We start from the raw sequence: 17,900 nt of genomic DNA, 5'->3' as shown, positions 1-17,900 counted from the left end.
AGGGGTGGGGGTACAAGCAGAGGCTCCCTCAGCCTGGGACCAAGATCAGAAGGCACGCCCTGAGCAAGACACCAGGCTCACAGTCTACAGAGGGAACCACATAAGAAGGGCTAAGGATGTGTCTGAGTCACCATCAAGGGACGAGGGAGTGTCCTTGGGGAGAGGTGAACAGGGGGTGGCTTCCCAGATACTCCACAACAAGAGAATTTATCTGAACAGAGGGAGTGGGGTTTGAGCGCCTGTTTTTTTCAAATAAAAAATGGTATTTAATGATATTTGTATGGCACACTGGGTCGAGATGACCAGGTTGCTCTAGGCCAGGGGTGACAAGCTCCCCGCTCTCCTTGGCACTCCCAAGGGCAGAGGCTGTCCCCTTCTTGGCTCATATGTAACCCTGGGACACTGGTGGGGACCTCTGGCCTAAAGGGAAAGTGACACTAGAAGAGTCCGGGGCCCAGGAAGGGGCTCTCTGTGTTGGAGGCAGGGCTACTGCCTGGATCTGCACAGCCCCAATCCCTTGGCACCTGCCATGTCAACCTGTCTGCCTCAGTGTCCCAGGCTGTGTCGCGATGGCCATTTCAGCCTCCCTGGCATCTGTCTTCGGGTCAGGCCATGGAACCTGGCATCTGGCTTAGAGGGTGAGCTCCTCTGGGGAGGAGGAGGGGTGAGAGAGCAGGGGGTCTGCCCAGGAAAGGCACCATTCTTTATAAATTACCATTTCAACTCCTAGTCTGAAACTCGGTCTCTCCTGGGCATGGTTATTGTGGGTCAGCTTCTCAGAGGGCGATCCTCTGCGACTGAGCAGAGAGAGACAGAGCAGACACCAGGGAACACACATGGGCCCGGAGAGAACACGGTGGACTCCAGCATGGCTGTCTACACGCCGTTCCACAGCAGTCTCTGGTCTAAGGATGGTGACCCCCGTAATCCCCAGGTGGGCTGCAGGGGCCAGCAAAGAAGAACAACAGGGTGGAGCGTCTGAACTTGAGTGGGGTGGCCAATGCTTCCACCCAGGGTCCCAGGGCTGCCCTCTGACCTTCTGCCATATGCAGCTGCCGGAACAGGTGCTGCAGGTCAGCCTGGGGACCCAGCTGTGCCAGGCACCCTGGCAGGAGCCTCACCTTACAGCACGATGCATCCCTTTGAGATTTGGCCTGTAATACACTCAGATCCCATTGCACTGGAAGGTTCCATTAATTAGCTGACTTGGCCTCCATGGTCTCATGTGAAACCATGAGCTCCATCCTCCAGTCTCCCCTCAATGTCATTTCCTGTACTCATGGTGGGAAGGGAGTGTGCCAAGGCCAAGCCAACAAACACCCAGAGGCCTCTGAACAAAAAAATAGTTAACCTGACTATTTAAAAATAGCACGTTCCAATGATATTTGCTCACGATTTACTCAAGGGAAAGCACCGAGTGCTTTGGGGGGGCCTCGTTTGTAAAAGGGGAATAATGCCATCTGTCAAGGTCAAGTTGGCTCTTGAACTTGTTCTTCCTCTCTCCCTGCCCCACCATCTACCCGCCACCCCTGGTCTACACCCGCCACTGTGCCACCTCAGGCATGGAGCCTCCCCCAAGGAGCTATAGATCCATGAAGAAAGAACTCTACGTTGTTTCAACAGGTGCTTCAAGGGAGGAAGTCAAGGGGCTGAGGGCCCCTCTGCAGGGGTGGGGAGGTAGGGGTCAAGAAAGGCCTCTCAGAGGTGACACTTGAACCAGGCTCCATGGCGGGCTCTGCTGCCCAGGCCAATCTACGGAGACTGCCCAACCCCTCCGTCCAGGTCCCGGGCCTTCTCCCCCCCACCCCCGACCCCCACCCCCAGAAGAGATGCTTCCCATCTCTGCCTGACAAGTCACATCCCCCTTCCTATTCCTTTCAACCTTAATACGCTGGGTTACAGGTTTCAGAGAAACAGAAAGTAATACCGAAAGGCAAAAGCACACGGTTTTGGCCAACCACGTGCCATGATATATTCTTACTTCGGCTCCTCCAGCTGCTAAAATGTGGTTCTCCCATGGGCAGATCTTTTGGAAAGGAGACGCCTCCCCCCCCCAATCGAGTAGATACAGAGGGGCTTCTACCATAGGCGCAAGCCAAGTTATAGAGAATGACGGTAATGCTCACAGCTGGTGTTTACAGAGTGCCATGGAGCTAAGACTTTGAGAGACAGCACACAGAGGCAGAGGGAGAGGGAGAAGCAGACTCTCCACGGAGCAGGGAGCCCGACGCAGGGCTCTGTCCCAGGACCCTGAGATCATGACCTGAGCCGAAGGCAGACACGTCACCCACTGGGCCACCCAGGCGCCCCTGTATTAACTCATTTAACCACACAATAACACCATGGGGGGGCACTATGGTCCTCCCTGCTTAAGGGCCGACAGAATGGAAGGCTGATGGAATTGGAAATATGGATGGATCAAGGAACTTCTCTCAGGCCATACTGTTCGTAAGTGACAAAGCTGGGATTCGAACCCAGGCAGGCTGGCTCCAGCGCCAGGCTCGTAACCCCAGCTCTGAGCTATCACTCAAGCTGCAGACACTTCTCTCCACAAACGTCCAATCTTAGTATCGCCCAGCCCTGGTTCTGCTCCTAAGTTGCAACGTAGCCTGGGACGGGCCACTGAGAGCAGGCTCCCCAGCGGTGAAAAAGAAATCGTCCGCCTTAGCGCCTACCGTGAGAACACACACACCAGGTCTGGCAGATAAGTTTTACGTTTCTTTGTAGAGGTTATATTCATGCCAAATATTAATAGTTCTCGAAAGGGCCTTGAGCTACTAAGGGGCTCAAATGTAGTGTGTACCATTCTAAGAAGGGAGAGAAGGTAGCCTATGGAACAAAGTCGTAATCACCCCACAGAACGCACTACTTTCACTTTTGCACTGCTAGTTTGAATCGCAGTCATAATGAGTAAGGATATTAGGGAGATTAAGTCGTGTGCACTTAAGGGGTTCTATCAACCAGCACACAGATGTGTAGGGAAGGGAAGACATCTAAATATTTCAGTAAGTCTTTCTTCGAAGAAAAAAAACTGTTCTTCTTAATTTTAAAATCATTTTTTTTAAACCCAAGAAGTAAATAAAATGCAATTCATAGATAAAAGAGCCTTCTCACTTGACCGTGGCAAGGTTTTGTTCCGGCCAGTCATTCTACGTAGAGGAAGAAAATGGATACTTCAGATGAAAGCGATCCATTTCCAATGATGAGTGTTTGAAAGGGGCAGGGTGTCTCGATTCTGTTTCATCCGCTTCATTGTCTTCCCCAGAGTCACAGAAGGGATCAAGGGCCACTCTTCAAGATGGGGTTTGTCAAGGGAAAACCGGAGCCATGCCCATGTGAAACCCTGCCCGGTGTGTCTGAGCCCCGAGCTGCCCTTGACCCCAGTGCCACCTGGCCAGACCGATGGATGGTACACAGACACGGGGTAACCCTGCAAGTTCATCACTTGCATGCTGCATCTATCCAAAAACATGCTTCCAACTAATAAAATGTGAGACACGAGCAAGGTCCCCCCCCAAAGCTCATGCAACAGATGGACACTTGAAAAGACGGGCAAGAGAAAAACGCCCAGGTTCCATCATTTCGTGGTGCAAGCTGCCGGCGGCTAGCCAGAGCTCACCTCTTTCCCTGGATTCAAACCCGCTCTGCCATCCTGCCAGCTCGTCCTGCATAACGGGATGAAGTCTTTTCCCACAGTCAACAAGCACGTAAGCTTGAAGACAGCTGAAAGGGAGCACCGACGCCCAGCCCCCTTCCAACTTTAGAAGAGCCTTCTTTTCTGAGCAAAGTCGTTAGCCAGCCTCGTTGTGACGAATACCAAACTTTAGAGCGGTTAAGACAACTTAAAATGTAGTAACAGTCCGCAAGACACATCCCCACGTCCCACTGCACAGCGCACTGGCTGTCCTCCTTCCAAGCCCGCCATCCACGTGACGTGCCTGTGCCACTTCTTCATAAAATGCACTTTTCCCACAGCTCAGCCGCTCTGCCAGTCTTGCCCACTAACGTACTCCCTTGGAACAGAAGCCCAACACCGCTTCTAACGTCTTTACTGTCACTCCAGATTTCTGATGTTTCGGAAAACATAAGGCCGTGGAGAAAACCCTCAAAGGCAGCTTGTGTGTGAAACCACCGGAAGCCATCTTGACTGACCTTGGCAGGGGGGTGTTTCATGTCTTAGATTCTTCCATAGAAGACAGGCCTCAGGCCTCAGCCACACTCCTTGGGCGGAGCGCCTGGCCTAACTCATTGCCTCCAACCGCCTCTCTTCTCAGCCATCTTCCCGTTTCTTTGGGGAGCTCCACCAATGATCTCTTACCCGACTTCGTCCGGCAAAGGTGGCGGAACTTCGCACCATCCCCAGTCTTCTGGTTACCCTCCTCTGAATGATGGCTGGCTTCTGTCCCTTTCTAGACCTTGTCTTGGGAATGTCAACATTCAAGAGGATGGCCCCTTAAGTGCTTTTAACCTACATTTTCTCCTCTCTGAGCAACATCTCTGCAATGTCAGTGTCTCTGTCATACCAGACTTGCTCTAGGGGAAGGCTGACCCCTCAGGGTGACACGCCAGCTCTCCTCCTGCCCCCCTGCAGAGGTGCAGGCTCTGGCTCACCAGCGCCTCTGTTGCCCCCCAGCCGTCCCCTGCTCCCCTGGGCCTAGCCCCTCTCCAGCTCACAGCCTTCTTCAGAGCTCTGCCCCCTTCTCTCTGGGAAGCCCTGGGAGAACCCCACCACCTGCCTCTGCTCCAGACCTTTTCTCAACGCTATCAAGTGGTCTGGAGGAAGGCCTGAGTTTCCCACTAATACAGTCTAGGATAAATTTATTTCTCCCTCCTCACCTTATCAGCTCCTCTCCACACTGCCTTCTTGGCTCCCTGCCATGCTCATTCCTCTCCTGAAAGTTCTTGCTCCTCTCTCATCCTCCAATCTTGCACATTGTCCCTAAGAACCCAGGCTGATGTTATCAGATGTTAAGCAGATGTCCCTGTTTGCAAAGCCTGTCCCTATCCTGGTAATTCAGTCCTTGGCTACCCTGAATCTCTGTGCCTATCCTTGGCCTGGACAGCACTGCCCAGGGAGGCCGTTCCTCTGCCCCCAGGCCACCGGCAGCCCCGTTTCCTCCTCTCCCCTTACTCCAGATCACAGGACAATTGGTGTGGAAAAGGTTGCTCTGTGTTTCATTAATTCATTTGGGGTACTGGGAATGAAACATGGCATGCAAATGTATGTAAATATATGCACTTATGCAAAAATGATATGAAAATATGCCTTTAGATTCTCTGGAAAAAGTCTGATCACTCTCCGAATTCCTCCCCTTGTCAACAACATTACTTTGTAATTCCTTATCCCCTTAGCTCACTGCTCCCTTAATATCTGCCCGCACTCAGCTCTCTGCCTCCCTTGTCTTGTGTTAACTCATTATTAATATTAAACACATTATTTCTGCTCTCCCTTCTCTCTATATGTGAATTTAAACACACAGATGAAGGCTAAAACTATTAGAAAAGTGTTCATTTTCACTGGGGTGTAATTTATGTTTCTTTTGTCAAGTCTGACCTTCTATTAACTTTAATGAGTACCATCTGCCTCCCAGTCGTTATTGCTTTTTTAGCAATATTAATGTGTTTGCGCTTCTGCTTAAATCGTACCTCTCCTCCAAGCTGGCTTGGGCGATCTGGCGCACGCTGCCACTAACAACCCCTAGAAGTTAAGGAATCATTGTTCTTCACGGAACAAGCCGAGCCCCTGCCCATGGTCAGTTCTCTGCCATCACCATCTGCCGCCTGGGCTCCACCTGCATCGGACACGGCTTCCTTCCTCCCAAACAGCTCCCTCCTCCTGTCCCTCCACCTCCTCTCCTTCCTCCCCAAGGAGCAATACCGCGGGTGCAGACACACTTTCCCGTCGTCTGTTTTTTTCTACAACCCACAGTAGGCCTGCAATGGGCTCCTTCCCCGGGAACCCCCTTGGTTGGTTCTCGGGTAGTCTCCAGCACTCCTGTTCTTCAAACTCCTTCTACCTTGGAACTTCTGAGCCTCGCCCTGGCCTGGCCAGCCCCTCGCTTTCACACTCCTCACCCTGAGGGCCTGGCGATCTTCACGGCTCTCAGCCGTTTCCACCCCCCTCCACCACAGAAGTCTTGCGCCCCTGGCTCTTCCCTGGGCCTCCGCCAGGTAAAAGCCTTCTGATTTCTCTGCTGACCCCTGTCCCTCAACCTAGGGCCCTGCAAACCAGTCTGGTTTCCGTGAGGGCAGAGGCAGGACCTTTTGTGCCTTGATAAGAAATTCCAGTTCCGTGCTTTAATTTGTGTCTCGTGCTAATATTATCCCCACTCATACATCTGAGGACACTGAGACACCAAGAGGGTGACTTGCCCATGGTCCCAAAGCTAGTCTGTGACAGAGCTGGGATCTAATCTCAGTCCTTTTCTGTCCTGGAGCCTCATCCTTAGTTTCTAGAGTATATTGCAAAGGCCACCTTCTTCCCTTCTTAGGCCCCAAGCCATAGAAACACAGCTTTCCTGCACAGCCTGGCGATGGAGGCAGGAAAGACAGGGCTGTGATGTGTCAGGGCTGGGAGCCTGGGGGCTCTGAGGGCCTTCCCTCCACAGACACCATGTGGGGGACAGTCTGGGGAACACAGGCCAAGCGGTGTCATTTACAAGGTCACCAAAAAGGGGCCATCCAAGCCACCCTTTGGGAGTCATCCCAATCACAGTCACTAGGCAGTATTAGACTCCAAGGATCTAAACCCTTCAAAATTTGTAGGCCTGCTGGTCTCAACTGCCTCCAGTCTGGACAGTTTCTGAATATATCAGGAGGCACTGAGAAAAGTCTTAAGGGTTTATGATGACTACTTTCTACTGGCAAGAATACCTCTGAGCCAGGCAAGGCTCAGCCATTGCCCCTGACCTGGCAGGCGAGGCGAGGCCTCACCTGGGCCCCGCTCACCAGCTCTCCCGCCAGGGTTACTCCATTTGAAAGGAAAGCATCTGCCATTTGTTGGGGAGCTCGGGTGTCTCGAAAAGCTCCCAAGGTGAAACAGAAAACTTTCCCAGTGCGATTTTCCTATTTGATCTTTTGTCTCATGTGTTCCCCTTGGGGATAAACAAGAAATACTCGTCTGAATAATTCATAGGCCCCGAGGTAGAAACACGCTGCTTCTTTTCAATAAAAAGGCTGGGTACACGGCGTTGATTATACCTCTTCTGCGACGCTCCAGCAAAAGCAGAGAGATCTGAAAAGCTCTATACAAATCCCTCTTACAATAGAGAAACAAAAATTAAAAGCCATGTAATATTTTTAATCAAACAGACTAATGTTTGGATAATATGTAAAATTATTTATAAAGCTATACTGAGCTACAAAATGCTCATAAAGGAAAGGTGAAAAAAATCAAGTAGCTGTAATTATAAGGTCTGATTTATTTTTAAAACTGAAAACCAGTAGTTGGTTATTTTTGAGACTGTTGAGCCCCTTGTCCATTTTGCACTATTACTATGAGAAATGGCAAGAGGACGAAGGCTTTGGGAATCCTTCTGAGAACATTTTACTTCTTAGATACAAAACTGTACCCTCCAAGCACTGGGTAAGACTCACAGCCCCTCTGGCTGCTTGTTTTCATTTTACAGGAAGGAAACTGAGTGTAGACAGCTTAGGGTCTTTTCCCCAAGGCTAAAGAGCGAGCGACTGATGGTGCAGGGTCTCTTCCCGGACTCCCTGTCCAGTGCTCACTCTTCGTATCGCACACTAACCCCTGATACGGACACCAGGCTCCCAAGGGCTGCGGACATGAAGGCCACCTCAGCTTCACTCTAAGGCTCCCTCTTCCTGTGGTTCATTAAGTCAGAGATATGCTACCGCTGAGAGCGAAGCATGAATCCCGCACCTCAGCCTGACACGCGGGCACAGAGACGCAGCATGGCTTTTTACCAGCAACTCGGACTCTGGTAACTTCTGAGTTTCACTTCAGACTCTCACAAGAAGAGCGCCGGCTTTGTGGGGCAGCTGTGCCTAACACGTCAGAGCCACGACGAGAACTGCAGGCTGATGGGTCTGCTCCCCCACCTAACCAAAACCGGGGCGGAGGGACAGCCGACTCCAGGCAACGCAGGGAGGGGAGCAGCAGGGCAGCCCCAGGCTTCTGGCCTGGGCATCTGCGAGGGGCACAGGTGCATTTCTGGGGAGCCACCACCCCCATACGCAGAGTGGAAACTAGGTGACTTACCTCCTCTAAGATGCCCCTACTAGCCGACAGCCTCAGAGACAAGCTAGACTCTCCAGGGTGTGGACACCCCCCGAGGTGGCTGCCACAAGCAACACAGAGACCAAGGCGACAACGGCAGTACCCAGGGGACCCGTGACTCCCACCCGCCCCTTGCAGAACAGGACCACTGGGTAGGGCTGCTAAGGCTGAGCACTGTCAACTCTCAAGGGCATCACCTGCGTAAACCACATGGGAATGGCGCTGTTGGCCTGTGCAACGCGACAGCCTGGCAGGTCAAGTGCATGGGCCTTCGAACTGGAAGAGGGTTTACAGGTCACGAGCTCCACCCCCTGCAGTGTCCAAGGGGGGCCGCAATCCAGGAGTGGGGTCCCAGCCTGGCTCCGAGACTCACCAGTCGCTGCATGCTCTTCACATGGGTGGGACTGATGGATAAGGCTTCTTCGTACCACCGCCGGGCTTCATCGAGGTTTCCCCGGAGCTCAGCAACCTGGCCGCGCATGTACAGGACGTTGTGGGACATCGGGAAGAGGTTGGCAGCTTCCTGAGTACACGCTGTGGCTTCTGCAGGCTTCCCGATGCCAATGTACACCTCAGCTGTGGGGAGAGAGCAGAAGGCAGATGCTTTCCTGGTTCACCGCCGTTCAGAGGCCCTGCGAACGGCTGTGATTCTGGTTGGGGACATGGGAGCCTGGCAGGGGCCCATCTGGACTACGTGGAGCCCAGAGCCAGCCAATCCCCCAGCCTGAGTAGAAACAGCTGCAGGCTGACGGTCCTACCCACCCACTGTTACACAGTCACTCCTGCTATGGGGCCTCGGAGGGTACACCTGTCACCATCCGCCGGAGGGGAGGGAGGCCTGCCTGGCCCTGCCCCCCTCTGAGGACACCCACGCTCAGGGCCCACCTTGGTATCCAGGGACTTGCCCTCAGCTCTGACGACCATAAAGAAAGGGCTGGGATGAGCTGAAGAACAAGTAAGCCAGAGGCACGCAGCCCTTCAAGGGCACCAGCTCTGCCCCCCCATCCGGTTCTCCTGAAGCCAGAAAGTGTACACAGGGAGCAGGCCGCAGCTTCCCCGTTGACGGGCAGGAGACAAAATGGCAGCTCCATCACACCCTGCCCTCCAGCCAGGGACAGTTTCCATGTCCTGGAGACCATGAACCGCGTAACACTGACACAGCCCTTTGAAAACCAAGCTGTCGCTTTCCAAAAAGCAGGAAAATGACCTTTCCCCCACTGGCAGGCCTCCACTCTCTCCCGTGGAGTTCCGAGTCATGTGGCAGCCTCTGTCTCCCGAAGAGGAGGGATGTTCGAGTGCCCCCCCGCCTGTCTCTTGGGCACGCTCAAGTGCCCTCTTCTCCCGAGGGCCTGTGGTCCCGGCACTGCCACCTTCCCAGCGGTGGGCCTGCGTCTTCAAGGACATCGGACCCCTCTCCTCTTTCCCTGGCCGTATCTGTCAAGGCTACTGCCTGGAGTCCTCCTCAGGGGGCTGCTGTGCTCTGGGCCCACCAACCCCTTCTCCTATGTCCAGCGCAAGCTCCCGGCTCATCGGTTCCTGCCTGGACCACTGGCCCTCCACCTCTGGCAGCAAGACACGTTTGCACGTGCACCTCCAAGTTCCACGCATAGTAATACATTACGTATAATATAACGCAGGCCAAAGTAGAAACGGTAGGACAACACAACACAAAAGAAATAGAAACGTTTTACTCTTTTCCTTGTGCACCTCTGAACTGTCTCCTGGAGGCTGCTTTGGAACTGCCTCGACGAGGGCAGGGCCTCCTCAGGCCCCTCACCTGCTGCCTGCCACGCCCGTCTGTCCCCCACAGCCGCTGCGGCCACCCTCCTGAGGCAGAGCTCTTCCTCCGCCTGCAGAAAAGCGCCCTTTCCTTAAGGCCCCCTCACGCCCTTCAGCCTTGCCTGACCATCCTACTTGAAGTGCTGTTCCCTACGTACACAGCATGAGCCTCTTCCGTTCCCTGCTTTCACGTCGTCCCTAATTCCAACCACCAGGTTTATCTCGTTTGTCTCCCGTGCTGGCTGTGGGCCCCTCTGGAATGCAAGCCGTACGCCACACGAGTGCCGGGACTGTGTGTGTGCGGCTCACTGCTGTGTTCCCAGAGATGAGAACAGCGCCTGGCAGTCAGAGCTCAGGAAACCGTTGCTGAATGAATGAACGAACGAGTAAGTAAATGAATGATAACAGTAACGATAACAGTAGCTCATGTTCATGAAACACGTGCTTTGTGGCAGGAAGTGCTCTCGTTTCTCCTTTCACCTGCACATGATCCCCTGGTACCCAGGTGCACAGAACCACTGCACAGATGAGGAAAGGTACAGGGAGGCCGAACAGCTTGTCCCAGGTCCCAGGGCCAGCTGGAGGCAGAGCCTGGCTGGAGGCCTGTGAACGGTGGGTCCCCTGCCCCCAAATAACATCCAGACCCCTTTGCCTGGCATTCGGAGCCCTCGGTGGAGACTGGCTCCATTGCTCTTACAACCTGTGTCCCTCCTGCTCCCCGACCCCCCAGGCTCCGCGCTGGTGAGCCAGCACAGTTTCCACACGGGCTCTCAGTGTCCTGCCTCTTCCAGTGGGGCCATGACGCCCCAGCCTCCCTCTAGGCCTGCTCCATAGCCGCCATGCATGGCAGCCATCTCTGACCCACGCTTCCCCTCAGAGGGCAGCCCGGCCTTTGCATTCTCTGATGGCCGTGGCCCTACGTGTGTTTTCGTGAGGGGGTCTGGGGTCCACTCCTGGGCAGCAAGCTTTCTATCTGCCCACCGGCAGCTCCGACCCCTGTGGCAGGAGAAGGGTAGATGTGTATCACACAGTTGTGGTGCATTAAGGCTGCAGACTTCTTGACCTCAACCCTCCTGGATGGCCCCTCTCCTGAAGCACCCTCTCTTTCCTGGTGATCACGTGCCCCAACAACGGAGTCCTCAGGCTAGGAGAGAGCCCTGGAGAATGCGGGCCCCGCACCTGCCATCTCTTCTTCCAGCCCCTGGGTCCCCTCCTCGACAGGGGGATCCAGCTTCGCACGGAGATGATGGACGGACCCAGCGACCTGCGGAGGGGAGCCCCCAGGCCCACCAGACATGGAAACGGGCCGCTCAAATCCAGCTGAGCCCCGACGGCAGCAATGCTGGCTCGGTGTCTGCCTCCTGTCCTGTGGCAGTCCAGCACAGGCATTCCCTGTGCACCTATGACACACGGGGACTCCGTAGGAACAGGGGCAACATGTATCTGTCCTTCGGTTCGGGCCCCAGCAGAAGGCTGCCTCTCCTGGGAGACAAACACTGAGAGAACCACGGGGCTGTCTGATTCCATCAGACCGCTCCCTCCCCTCCCTGGCCAGCCGGCTGCGTGCCCGCTGTGGTTTTAGGTTACCTGAGCATGCCAGTGACTCGGGAGAGCAGCAGAGAACGTTCCTCCCATTGTACACGTGGCTCCTGACTTGCCCCTGTTTTGAGGGTGGGCTTATGGACATTTCTAAGGTCCCCAGGGCCTAGATCTGGCGGGGTGGGTGACCCACTGGGCCTCTGCCGTCCAAATCACTATGGAAAAAGGACCAACTTGGGAGTGGGGACCGAAGTTTCTATAACTTTCATAACAAGAATCAAGGTGGTGGGGGCCTTAAACACCGGCATGACAATGTGCCCGTCAGCCCTGTTCTGGGAGGGGTCCTCCGCGGAACCACGTGTCTCAGCACCAGCCATGAGTCTGACGCTATTGCTTCCCTCCTGAGGAATCAATCGGAAGACAGAGACGCGGCGGAGTCATGATCATGCAAGTGGGAGAAAGAATCCAGGCCTCCAAGGACCTGTGTTCAGTGGCGCAGGAGTTACAGGAGGAGACGCGTACCGCGGGTAAAGCTGTGCTCCTGACCCGGGGGCAGACAGGTGCGTGGCCTGGCCGCTCCTCAGTGTGCCCGTCTGCAGCTCAAAGGGAAGGACACGGCGCCACGTGAGGCGGTGATTTTAAACCATCTTCCCCAGTGGAGCCTCTTCTTCCAAAGGCATCTCAATAGTGGCAGCTTGCCTCCCTCTCGGTTTGGCCCCACGTCCCGGCCTCTGGGGCACCCCTGGGGACCCCAATGCTCTAGGGTACCCAGTTTGTAAGCCAGTGTCATGAGAGCATGGAGGGTTGGGTTACTGCACCCGGGCCGTGTGTGTGGCCTTGGGCAAGGCAGGCAATGTCTCTGGGCCTGTTCACCTGTAAGCTGGGGCCCGACGCTGGCCCGCAGCTCTCCCAGGACAGGGGCTAAGGGTCGACCGACGTGGTGGAAGCCTGAGCCCAGAGGCAGCTGAAAATGGTGAGGAGGGCACTTAGTGGGGCCCTGCCGCCCTCCAGATTGCAGGGAGGACCCAAGGTGCAGGGGGGTAAAATCACTTGGCAGAGCCTGCTGCTCTTTGGGCCATTTTATCATGGCTCCTTTGAGACAATGCTTAGAATAGTCGCTTCCCCTTTATGAGGAAATCACATCTTCCTGGGGCACAGAGTCTTAGGCTCCAGGAATAAAACCTTAGTGGTAGGATTTCTGACATCAGTCGAATCGTCTGGGGTACAGTTGGGGAGGAAGAGGGAAGGATTATAGAGGCCTTCCAGCATCCCTGAAATTCCCAGCTGTCCCCCTAGAATGCAATGAGTCCGTGGAGGTATTTACTCTGAGCTTATGCTGCGTGGGAAGCCCTCCTTCCTGCGGGTCCAGAGCCCAACCAAGGCCCAACACTTTCCCAGAGGAGGCTCACGAATGTCCATCCCCGATCCCATAGGGCTGCAGCTGCTGCCCGTGTTCCCACACACCTTCCGTAAGCTCTGTCAACCCCTGGCCACATCACCTTTGCTAGGGGACCCTCCAACCTTGGTTTCTTGTCTCTACTGGGGGCTCATCTGCTACAGCCATGCCCTTGGCCTCTCCCCACCCTGCCCCCAGGTCGCACCTGATGGCTCCATTTGGGAGAGGGGCTTGGGGCTGCTGACGGTGGCCCTTCAGAGCCCTCTCTGTCCCTTTCCTTGTCTCTTAGACGCCTGCATTGCTGGCTTGCTCTTGCAGGCACGTCACTCTGCCTCAGCAACGGGAGGCCAGCAGTCTGGGATGGGCGAATTTACCTCAGCCGTGATGTGCTGGGGAATCTGAGGCCAGAAGCCAAACCACGTTCTCTGATTCAACCGCCCTAGTCACTGAGCTGGCAGTTTGAGCTCCACTTTCCAGAACTCAGGAGCTAACGAGCATTGTTCACACTTCCCTAAAGCTTCCAGAATCTGATCAGCATTGTTTTCTCCCCCTAAACTGTGAGCAACTCCCAGCCACAGGCATCTCTGCCTTCCTCAGCACGGGCTCTGGCTGTTAGCAGGTGCTCAAGCCCAGGCTGTAGATGACGGCTCAGTGAGGGCCAGAGGGGGGCCATTTCCGTGGCACAGGCCCATGAAGAAAGTCGAGGGCCAGAGAAGCAAAGGCAAACAGTTTCCCTGACCCTTCACCAAAGGCCAAATTCAAGTTAGAAAAATAAACGAACAAAGGGCCCTGTGAGCTTATGAAGAGAGGTAACAGCCCGTACCAAAGAGAGAGCAAGACGGAATGAGGCTGGCTCTGGGAACTTAGAGCCCATCGGCCCCCACAGGAACGCACTTGGGCGCAGCAGGGTGGGCTCCGAGCGGTCACTCTGAAGAGGTCATGGGAAGAGATTAGATTCTGTGCTGGTTACTGGGGCTGTTCTGCGAGCTCACACTAAGCTCTGACTGTTCTCTTTGGAAACCCTTGGGTTGTCCTTGTCATTCCGTTGCTGTGAAAAATGTTGGAAATAAAATCCCCCTCTCTGCTTGCAAACCTCCAATGGTTCCCTACTGCAGGAGAATGGAACCCAGAAGATTTTGTTTAGCATTCAAAAGTAGGGCCCTGCCATCCCCCACCCCCACCCCGTTGCCGGCTCCGTTCAGTTCCCAGTCTTCCTCCACACCTCTGTTTGTTCTGTTTCTTCTGCCCCAAATGCCTCCCCTGAATGGCCGTCCATGAAGACCCACACCCCTTGCTCTAGGCCCCAGCACACCCGCCCCTGAAGGTGCCTTCCCTTGCCCCTCCCCCCACCCCCCGGGGAATTCATCACTCATACTCCTGTCCTTCCACTGGCCTGTATGCTTTCGGGGAAGCACTCACCCCTGTCCGCCCTGTCCTGCGTGACCTGTGTGTGTGCCAGCTTCCCCGCTGGAGGCCGTGCTCCTGGATGGCCCAGTCGGGTCTGCTCTGCCTTCCCCTGCATCACGCCTCGTGCAGAGGGCTTTCTGGAATCATTTTCTGAAGCATCTCAGAATGTTATCTGAAAGGGCTAAGCTCTGCTGTGTAGACCTGAGGACTGTTTCTTCCTCAAGGGGACGAGGTGTTCCTGATTGTGAACCCAGCGCTGATGTACCTACAGTCCGACACAGGTCCGGTGTCCTCGTTCACTCATTCTTCTAACACTTGTCAAACTCCTGCTTCATGCCAGCTGCAAGGTTGAGAGGTGGCTCCCAACACGCCTGCCCTGGGCTCAGGATTGTGCACTGTGCAAAGGCACTGGGCAGAGCGGGTCTGAAATCGAGTCTGAACTCTGCTGGTAGGCTGTGTGCCTGGCGCAGGGTTGCATGTGTCCAGAGGGATGAAAGTGGCTTCTCACACAGGTGCCATCAGCTAGTTAAGCCTGCCCCCCAGGGGTTAGTCTACCCAGAGGGGACGCGTATTTTGAAGATCATACAAAGAGAGGCAGTAAATGCTGGAGGCAGCCTGAGGACTGTACCCGTATGGGTGCTGTCAGATCTTCCATTCCACCTGAGGTCTGGCAGAGACGGAGGAAGGAAAGGCTTGTGTGCTCCCCAGTCTTACCGGTGAGGCCTGCAGGCAGGCTGGGAGCGAGGCCAGCACACTCCCTGAATCTTTAAAACCATTTCCTTTACCCCAAACCCTACTTCCCTGACTTGTGCTTGGAAAACAAACCTTAGCAGCTTGGTTCTGGGATAGCCTCTGCCCATGGTGGGGGATGCTGAGGAGTCCCCAGGGTGAGCACAGGGGACCTTCCAGAAGCAGCAGGTCCTCCCAGGGCACACCGCACACGCTTTCATAATTCACTCTCATGTAAAAATCAGCACGAGGGCCTGGGTGAGCGGCCCCTTCATCCTTCTAAGTCATGAAGGTCTCGGGGAGGGGGCTGCATCCTTATCAGCTCTCCCCAGAACTGTTCTTTACTTTTCCTTTGGAGAAGGTCGGAAGCGAAAGGCGGCAGCGATTTTGTTTGCATGTGTTGGTCCTAACCTGAGCTCCTCTGGGCCAGGCCCCAAGCTGGGCCTGTCGTCTCCATGACGAGCACAGCCCAGGTCCTTTCCTCAGTGAGCCTGGCCAAACGTCTCTGTCAGGATCTTGGCTGCAGGATCCGCACTTATTTCTAAGTCTCCGAGTGGCGGTGTCCACCTGTCCAGAGGGACGCCTTCCCCAGGGGCTTGGCGGGGTGGTGGGGCGAGCTCCTCACCCTCTAGCTGCATTTGGGAGACACTTGATCCCCTCCAGGCCCTGGCCCAGCTGTTCTCCTGATGCCTCAATCTTTCCTCAAAGCCCTCCACCCTTTTGGACTGACCTTGACTTTTCATTCAAAGAGAAGAGAGAAGCCAGCAGAACAGACCTTGAGCCTCTTCTTGCCGCCAAATTGACAAGTCCTTTGTTGTCCTCTGTGCCCATCCATTCTGGGCTCCTCTTCTGCTCCAACGAGGCCAATCCCTCTGCCTGTGCACCCCCCACTCTCCTACTCTCCTCAGGGTTCAGACCTTCACATACCCTTTCTCTCTCTTCGGGATGAGGAGGGTCTCGGTACGGACCTGATCGTCCCGGCAGCCATCAACAACCTTCTGTGTCAGCCAGTGAAGCCCCCTAACGTGAACCCACATTCCTCCCCAGCTACCCCTCATGTCTCCCCTCTGCTGCACAGGGGTCCTTCCTGCGAGGACTCCGCACCCCTGCTTTAGCTTCCTCACCTTCGGCGCCCTGTAGCCACAGAGGTGTGCGCCACTCCCACCATGCCCCGAAAGCCTCACCTGTCACGGCCACCGACAACTCCCATAGGCCACGTCCAACAAGTGCTGTTGTCTGAGCCGATTCGACCTCCCAGCAGCACTTCCTACTAGCCACATCCTCCTTAATAACAGTGATTTTTGAGAGTCATCAAGTGCTTGCTCCCCACTGAGCGCTCCGCATGCATTCTCCGGTGTAGCTGTCACAACTGCCCTCATTTTGCACTGGAGCAAACCAGGCCTCACACGGCTAGAGCAAGGTGACACGGGCATTTTCGCCAGTCTGACTGTGCCGCACTCAAGGCAAGGAAACCGGTCTGGCTGCCACAACGCCCCCTCTCCCGTCTCCCTCCTGCCTTCCTGACACCCCCTTGCCCTCACTTTGGCTTTCCCTCATCCTGCCCACATTTCAAATGTGGGAGGGGCCTGGGGCGCGGTCCTCGTCCTTTCCCTTCCCCGTGGCCGTTCTCCTCCTAGGCCGTCTCATCCTACCCCTGGGCATTAAATCCTTACTCTCCGGTGTCTGTTTCTAGCCCAAATCCGAGATGAGGCTGGACTACCAGCTGCCTGCTTGCTGTCCTCCCTTGCGTGGCCGCAGCTGCCGGACACTTCCCAGTTCAAACACGACTCTGGCTTCCCTTCCTCCCTGACTGCAACACATCGGTCCTTCCCCCACCAGCTTCCCATTGCAGAGAACAGAGTCACTAGTCGCTCACACTGACTCAGGCCCCGAACACAGGATGCTTCTCCACGCCCCCAACATCGCACCCACGGGGAGCCCTACGGTTCCAGCTCCACGGTGGGTCTCAGAGCCCACTTCCCTCCGCCGCATGCACTGAGCTGCTCCCCTCCGTACGCCACTCTTTCTGTTCCCACTTCTGCTGCTTCCATTCCGTTCTCTATGTTTAGCCAAAGTGGTCTTTTCAAAGCCTGTCTGACCCTTTTATTTTGTTAGTGTTAGTGACCCTGGAAGTCCATCAGTAGCTTTTCAAGGCTTTCAGGATTAAGTTGAAGATCTGAGCATGGCTACCAGGGGCCTGCATGATCCTGCCTCCCCTCAGACCACTTCTTCTCCTTCTCTTCAGGCTCCAGGCCCGGGGGCCCTGCCATTTCTCCAACACTCTCTCGCACGGTCTGCAGGCCTCCCCGCCATTGTCCCAACTACCGCCAATCACTCCTCAGGCCTCTGCCCCCCCATGCCCAGACCTCCCCTGGCTCTGGGCATCGGAGGACCTCTGCCACCAGTTCTCCCAGGAGACCATGCTGCCCCTTCACGGCACGTGGCACCACGAGAATGAGGTGCTTCTCTAATTGTTTTGTTTTACATCTGTGACCCCGTCAAGGCAGGGACGGCGTCGTCCTCATGTGCACTGACTCCTGAGCCTCGCTCGGACGGCGGCCCATAAACACGTGCTCGGAGACACTGTGCTGAAAGCCTGAGTGCCCGCCCTGGGTTGCAGCTGGGGCGCCGGGGCCACGCTGGCTGGCTCTGAATTCTGACTCCTCCACTTACTAGCCATGTTATATTAGGCCAGAGACTTGACAGATGTGTATCAGTGTCTTCATCTATAAAGTGGGGCGAATAAGGTATTTATACCTATTATGGGAACAAAACAAATGAAGACATCTAAAGTCTTTGGAATAAAGT

General features: G+C 55.1%; 1 protein-coding gene across 2 annotated transcripts in view; it reads right to left on the bottom strand.

Annotated features, from left to right (window-relative positions):
* TTC7B (tetratricopeptide repeat domain 7B) overlaps positions 1-17,900 on the bottom strand; it is a 249,463-nt gene that overhangs the window by 23,049 nt on the left and 208,514 nt on the right. For both annotated transcript variants that reach the window (XM_040641537.1, XM_040641538.1), the window contains one exon: positions 8,616-8,818. In XM_040641537.1, the coding sequence (XP_040497471.1) occupies positions 8,616-8,818 (203 nt within the window). The remainder of the gene's footprint in view (positions 1-8,615; positions 8,819-17,900) is intronic.

This window comes from Ursus maritimus, unplaced genomic scaffold, assembly GCF_017311325.1.
Source record: "Ursus maritimus isolate PB19 unplaced genomic scaffold, ASM1731132v1 scaffold_25, whole genome shotgun sequence".
In the NCBI taxonomy this organism is placed as follows: domain Eukaryota; kingdom Metazoa; phylum Chordata; class Mammalia; order Carnivora; family Ursidae; genus Ursus; species Ursus maritimus.
This window is presented reverse-complemented; position numbering and strand designations above follow the sequence as displayed.